Source organism: Etheostoma cragini, chromosome 21, assembly GCF_013103735.1.
Source record: "Etheostoma cragini isolate CJK2018 chromosome 21, CSU_Ecrag_1.0, whole genome shotgun sequence".
NCBI classification, from domain to species: Eukaryota; Metazoa; Chordata; class Actinopteri; order Perciformes; family Percidae; genus Etheostoma; species Etheostoma cragini.
Window position 1 is genome coordinate 1,542,036 of NC_048427.1, and position 7,414 is coordinate 1,549,449.

Sequence of the window (7,414 nt, forward strand, 5' to 3'; positions counted from 1 at the left end):
GTTCACCAGAAGCCACAGAAAGGTTTCCGCCCCTTTTCTACTCACATTTCCACCACCCGGTACATGTTTTATATTATCTTTGGAGCCACATCGGGACTGCACATTGCTTAAGTCCAGCTTCTTTTCAAGAATTTGTACCTGGAAAAGTTGATATGAAAGACAGTTATCCTGGAGGGAAGAGACAGCAGAGGAGCTGCGAGGGAGGACCAGAGCTCATCATCGGTCTTAAACTAGCAAAGACACCTGGGTCCGGCTTGGTGCTGCGCTGGGCCCAGTCCTCGTCCTCGTCTACGTGAGCTCAGAAAATAAATGAAAATAAAATGGGAATGAGTTCCAAAACGAGAGTCCTCACCTTGCCTCCGCCGGGCGTGTGCTTTATGTTGTCTTTAGATCCACAACGAGCTTGGACGTTGGCAAAGTCCACCTTCTGATCCAGGATTTGGACCTGCAAAAGTGCAAAAAATAAACTTTAAAATGGAAATTAAAGATCTTTAGGAAGTTGAAATGAGAAAATGAGCTTCAGCAGGAGGAGGATCGGCCCAAAAAGGAGGAGGTGAGATGTTTTTAGAGCTGCCATCCATAACTTTGTGTTTGTCACACTTGTTTGATTTAACCACTGAAGATATATATATATATATATATATATCAACATATAGGGTATATAATAACATGTACATGTTACAGATGCAAACTTTAACATGATAAAACTAAAATAGAGTAAGACAGGTGTGACATGCCTGTCATTTAAAAAAAAAAAGAAAAAGCTATGTTTCAGATTTCATTCAGAAGTTCATCTTCTGATCAACTGGGAGCACAAATGAGACTTAAGTCTTCTTCTTTTTACAAAAGTTGGTTTTGATGATCATAACTGCAGAGATATTATACAACTCTGGCGTTGAGTTCATCCCTCAGTCACTCACATTGCCGCCACCAGGTACATGTTTCACATTGTCTTTGGAGCCGCACTTAGACTGGACATAACTAACTATTTGTACCTGGAAGAATGAAAATGTCAGCTTTTAGATTTGTGAGTGCAGACGATGGTTGGACACATGAGCGGTGCAGCCTGAGAGAGACGGGACGCTAAGACAGCTGCTAACGTGTGTCGGGTGGAGGTGACGTTAACACACAGGAAGCATCGCAAACAGCAATCAGAAATGAGTAAGTCAGGTTTTTATGCTCATCCGCTCATTATGATAAAGACGTTTGCTTAAACAACTTATTTTTGGTCCATAAATACCACAATACAACATCTTAAAACCACACAAACACACACACATGGGCGCACACACACACACACACACACACACACACACACGCACACGTGCACCACACATGGGCACACGGGAACACACACATGGGCACACACACAACATTTTAAATACATGTTATTTTATGGAATTATTCCATTTTGTTTCGGGGATTTTTATACAAAATGTAATTTACACGTCTATGATAACATTTAATTTTCACATAAAAAGACAAATGCTGAATTACATTTGCAAATTTACCATAATTTCACCAATATCTGTATTTTATTTTAATAGATTTAACTGTATATACTGCATATATGTACTCCTTGAATCAAATTAGTAAGTAGAGACAGTTAGTTGTAGTTTAGTTTAAGGTTTAAATATCCTTCATTACACATTAAAAAGGCAAAAAATAACACCAGATTTCATGTAAAATAAAATAAAATTTAATTTAATTAAAGCTACAAACTGCAATTTAATTATAAAAATTATTATTTTTACAAGACATTATTTTCTATTATTTTCCAGTATGTTTTTGGTGCCCCGGCTGAAGGAATATTACCATTTCTCACAGTTTTTTTTTAACCTTTTTTAACACAATCCCACTAAAAGCACATTGATTGGACTGTTCTGATCCGACAGCTTAATGAGACCAGAGACTGTGTGTCAGTGTGGATCTGCTTATTGGGTTTTGAATCCTCCAGTAAAATCCTTCCTGCCTCCCAGTAGTCTGCAGAGACCTCATCAGAGACCGTATACGGTGCACTCAGGACGCCTCAGGAGTCCGGTTACCTTTCCGCCTCCCGGCTGGTGTTTCAGGTTGTCTGTGGAGCCGATCTTGGACCTGACGTTCTTCAGGTCCGGCATGGGCGCGGCCGCAGCCAGAGGGGCGGGGGGGCGGTTCTTCAGCGAGCCCGGGGATTTGGGCGTGGAACGCACCACCGCGATCTTCTTCACTTTGTTGGCCTCGGCCGCCGCCTTCGCAGACAGCGCCTGGCTAGCGGGAGATTTGGGAGTGCCAGGGCTGCTCTGTCCACTCCCATCTTAACCAATCAGAGAGGCGGAGAGTCAGAGGTGTAACAGGTCAAACCAGGCGTGGATGAAAGGAAAATGATAAATGAAAATACAAACAGATAAGGAGCTCTGCCGGCTAAAAGCTGGCCAAGTTTGATCCAGTCCTGGATCAGACTGTGGCATCGGGCCTACGCAAGGTTAAATAATCTCTAATGATTTTCTTTTTCTTTTATTTTTACCTTTTCCATTTTTTGGAGTGGGAGGTTTCTTGGCACTAGCTGTATCACAAAAAATATGACACATCATAAGTAATCCTTAAATCTTACTCCTACTAAAAAGTGAAAATGAAACAAATTTAAATGAATATGCAAAAACATGAACAATTCAACATGAAGTTTTCCTTCCGTACCTGCATGAGCTGCAGATCTGGCAGAAGATTTAGCGGCTGGAGTTTGGGACTTTGCACCACCCAGACTCTGAAAATCAAAAAAACAGAGGAAGCTGTTTTATTTCCAATGCAAGTAATGAAAACTTGTCTGGAGACAAGAATCACACAAATGAGGATGATGATGCGAGCGACACAAATTTAGAACATGAAGCCATGCATCCATCCATCCATTCATCCATCCATCTATCCATCCATCCGCTTATCCGGTATCGGGTCTCGGGGCCAGCAGCTCAGCAGGGAACCCCAAACTTCCCTTTCCTGAGCCACATCAACCAGCTCCGACTGAGGGTCCCAAAGTGTTCCCAGGCCAGGTTGGAGATATAATCCCTCCACCTAGTCCTGGGTCTTCCCCAAGGCCTCCTCCCAGCTGGACGTGCCTGGACCACCTCCCAGGAGGCATCCTTACCAGATGCCCGAACCACCTCAACTGGCTCCTTCTGACGTGAAGGAGCAGCGGCTCAACTCTGACCCCCCCACGGATGACTGAGCTTCTCACCCGATCTCTAAGGGAGACGCCAGCCCCCCCCCCCCCCCCCCCCCCGCTGAGGAAACCCATGTCGGCCGCTTGTACAAATCTCGAACATGAAGCCGATAAGATTGAATCATTCTCATGTTTTCCAGATTCTTTTGTTTTTATTTTGATAATTTCATTTGATTTGCAGATCTCAAACGTGTACACGTGCCGACATAGCCAGGCCCCCCTAGTGAATCCTCTCAGAGCTTTGGGTTCTGTCTAATATGATCCCGACTGCCTTGTGCATCAACCCGTCGCCTCCAACAACCAGACCTCAGCCCAGGTCTGCACTCCCAGCGGTACTTACTCCGGGCCCCGTGCCGCTGGCTTTAACGGGGATGGAGCTGGGCCCGTTTCGGGAGGAAGCGTGTGTTTTGTTGCCCCTGGCCACCGTGGATGGACGTTTAAGGGAAGAGGGTGGGTGGGTCTTTTTCATCAGGAGGAAACAAATGAATAAAAACAAAAGAAAAAGGTCTAATGACAATGAACGTTAAAACAGAGGAATGACTTTGAAATTAAAAATGATGGGAAAGAATGACGAAGGTGAACAAGGTCATTCTGGTTTGTTACAGCGTGGGTCTTATTTCACCGCCTTGGTCGTCGTTTCTATCAGTTGGTAAAAACTTTGCATTTGACTCAACAAAGTAGTTGTTGAGATTTGATGAGACACAGCAACACCACACAGCAGTCACGGGGAAAGAAACAAGCAACAAGTGCTCCAAACTAAATGACAAAATATGTCATTTTTTGATCTAATGCTCCCCGAACGCAGTAAAAAAATCACAATTACAAAAATTATTCACATTTTGAATTGCTAATGTTACACTTTGGTTAAGTGTAGGCACAAAACTAGATTAGCCGGATTATCTAAATCACTTTGTTTGGAGGTAAAATTGGTGGTGAAAATTCTGCCTCTTTAAAGCAGGTGTAAAGCAGCCGCAAGCAGGTTTCCTGGCATTCGCCTCCTGGTAATCCGAGCAAGACAAAGACCTACAGTGGCTAGAATAAGTTTACCCACCCAGGCTGAAGTTGATTAAAAAGAGCAATAAAAGTAACATCTTTAGGAAATTGATCTTAATGCCTTAATTCAAAAAATATTTGAAAATCCAACCTCTTAAGGACACCAATTTTCTTTGTATAGTAAATTAATACATTTTCTTCCTTAAAATACAGGGTGCATACAGTAAGTATACAAACCCCTATGTTAAATTCCCAGGCAGGCAGATGTTTATTATGCATCCCCCCCCCCATCCTCACATACCCTTCACTATACCTAGAGGTTGGCATGGTTTTATTACAGGTAACCTAATAGCTGGTTTGGTTTGCATTGAGAGATGATCTTATGGAAAGTCTCATGCCTATCTCTATGTGTTTTTGTCTATTTTGTGTTTGAAAGTATGTGTGGTTGTCCTGCTGCCTGTCTTGGCCGGGACCCTTGAAAATGTTTAATCTCAATGAGTCTTTTACTGGTTTAATAAAGGTAAAAAGATCTTCCTCTTTCACTGTGTTGGCGTTCTAACTTCCGGCTGAATTCATAAGGACTATGGTTACGTGGTCCTAAGATCTCTGCAGGGTAAATCCAGACAGCTAGACTATCTGTCCAATCTGAGGACTATGGTTATCTGGTCCTCAGATCTCTGCAGGGTAAATCCAGACAGCTAGACTATCTGTCCAATCTGAGGACTATGGTTACCTGGTCCTCAGGTCTCTGCAGGGTAAATCCAGACAGCTAGCTAGACTATCTGTCCAATCTGTTTCTTTTGCAAGACTAAAACCACTTTTGAATGTACATGTTCCACCAAAAAAAGTTCCTTCGCGAGGCTATTTTGCAGTGGCACCGTGGCTCTGTCCGGCGCTTAGCGCCACCCAAGACGATTGTGATTGGTTTAAAGAAATGCCGATAAACCAGAGCACGTTTCTCTCCCATCCAGGAATGCTGTGTGGACTAGCCAGACTCTCCCCGGCAGCTCTGTGGACGGTACACTAACTGATAGAAAAGATGGACGAAGCTAGAAAAACATGTTTCAAGTTGTATTAAACCAGAATAATCCCTTTATAAATAAAAGAAATGGTGATGATGTTCTCGGACACGTACCTTATCTGCAGAGCCGTTATCCATCTTTGCTTGAGCTACAGGTGGGAGAGAGAAGCAGATTTTAGATTTTTATAGTTTAACATCTTCTATTTCTTCTTTATTTCCACCCAGGTGAGACCCAGTGTGTGCCTCAACACATTCACATGGCAAAGAAACCAAAAACAAAATGAAATGTTGGTGATATGCAGCATGCATCGTGACACAAAGTGCTCGTGGAAAACCATAAAAAGTGGATTATATTTTTTTGGGGGGGTGGGGCTACATAACCAGCAGAGTGAGACAAAATGGAGAAACAAAAAGTGGGGAGGGAGGACAACAAGCTTCTCCTTTGTCCAATAGAAATGATTTGGAGGTAAAGTGCAGCATAACATACAGTAGAAGCTGCGTTGTAAAAGAAAGAAGTGGAAGGAGTTAACTGAGGAGGACTCTGAACTGGTGAAGAGAACAACAAACAGACCTTTGAAAATAGCGACTGGAACCAAAGATTTTCTGGCGGGAGAGCTTTGCTGGGGAGTTTTCTGGAGCTCAGGGGCACCGGCGGTCTGCGCCGCCCTCATGCTCCTCATGTCTGAGTCATCAGAAATGTCAGGCTTTGAATAGCCGGCCCTGTGTATCGCTGAGTCACTGCTGCCATTTTCAGTTGCCGTGTCAGATGGCATTTTGGTTACAAGGCTATCCTTCTCGGAAATGTTCCTCCTGCTGTGAAGATCTTCTGACTGAGAGTCAGGGCGTGACAGATTTGGGGTGTGTTGTGTTTCTCGGGGGATGTTTTGGGCCATTAAAGCTGCTCCATCTTGTTGGGAGACCGGCTCATCCTCTCCCTGGTGGACCCCCAAGCCTCTGTGTCCGATGGACGTCAAGTCTTCCAGAGCCGCGCTGCGGACCAACGACATCCCCGACAGATTGGTCATTTCATCCAGGCACTCGGAGGCGTCGAGACTGATCGCCCGCTGAGAATCCGCGGTTCCGGTCCCTTCAGGGCTCTCGTCCCGTCTACTCTCCGCCCCGCAGCTGATGTCTTCAGAGGCCCATAAAGACTCGCTGAGCCTCTTCCCACACTCCCCCACCGCCTGATTTCCTCGGTCCAAGGAGCAGGAAGTTCCTGAGAAGTCAACGCCCGCCCCGGTGGCTCCGTCTACGCCAGGATTTGATCCGTCACCCGCAAACGCAAACTCACTGCGGACTCCTGGAGCGCTAGGCTTTGCTAATTTGTTTGGAAAGCAGATGAATGATGACATTTACAGCACTTGTTTTCCATCTCCCCATTTTAAAAACATAAAACTAATGAAAGAAGGGGAACAGAACTGGACCACTAACGTCAACAAGGAAAGAAAAAAAAAAGACTATTTTATGAATTAAAGAACGGCGAGCTATAAAAAGGTGAAGAGGTGATCAATGGAGGTTCGCAGGAAATGAAAATGAGATGGAGATGGACAGTAATGCATCGCACGGGGCTGACAGACAACAGATGATGCATTCCAGTGGACACACTGAACAACAGAGCACTATCATTTCCTGTTTCATTGTAAAAAAGGGATTTCTGTAAAATATTGCAGTCCCCCAAGAAAACCTCAGAACTTTTACAAGAACTATAAAAAAAAAAGGTGTATGGAGTCAGGGCGCCCGGATGGATCAGTTGGTGGAGCGGGCGCCCATATATAGAGGACCTGTGGCCCTTTACTTCATGTCATTCTTCATCTGTCCTGTCATAAAGGCCTAAAAATGCCCAAAAAATTATCTTTAAAATAACATGTATGGAGTCTTGAGTCCGCAAGATTTACAGTGGATCAATAAAATAAGACATATTCAATTGATACAACTATTTAGCATTTTAAAGATGTATTTAAAAAATACTCGTTAAAAATACTAGTTTTAGAAATTCATAAATTTGATAGTATAAATTATTCTGCTTTTAAAATATGAATTAATAATTGAGTTTTAAAGATCCATGACATGGCGCTCTTTGGATGCTTTTATAGGATATTTATATATATTTATTTTGAGGGGACCTCAGTGGTCCCCTAATACTGTATCCGAAGTCTCTTTTATATAGACCTTAGTGGTCCCCTAATACTGTATCCGAAGTCTCT

At 43.5% G+C, this 7,414-nt stretch overlaps 1 protein-coding gene across 40 annotated transcripts in view; it reads right to left on the reverse strand.

Annotated features, from left to right (window-relative positions):
• The window catches only part of mapta (microtubule-associated protein tau a), a 39,487-nt gene that overhangs the window by 11,359 nt on the left and 20,714 nt on the right, over positions 1–7,414 (reverse strand). For 17 of the 40 annotated variants that reach the window (XM_034859639.1, XM_034859632.1, XM_034859634.1 and 14 more), the window contains 7 exons: positions 5,325–5,359; positions 3,537–3,656; positions 2,677–2,743; positions 2,507–2,545; positions 2,046–2,296; positions 353–445; positions 46–138 (listed from right to left, as the gene is read on the reverse strand). In XM_034859639.1, the coding sequence (XP_034715530.1) occupies positions 46–138; positions 353–445; positions 2,046–2,296; positions 2,507–2,545; positions 2,677–2,743; positions 3,537–3,656; positions 5,325–5,359 (698 nt within the window). Of the gene's footprint in view, positions 1–45; positions 139–352; positions 446–2,045; positions 2,297–2,506; positions 2,546–2,676; positions 2,744–3,536; positions 3,657–5,324; positions 5,360–5,781; positions 6,642–7,414 lie in introns of those variants that run through there. The other 23 variants (XM_034859646.1, XM_034859624.1, XM_034859623.1 and 20 more) reach the window with 10 other exon arrangements.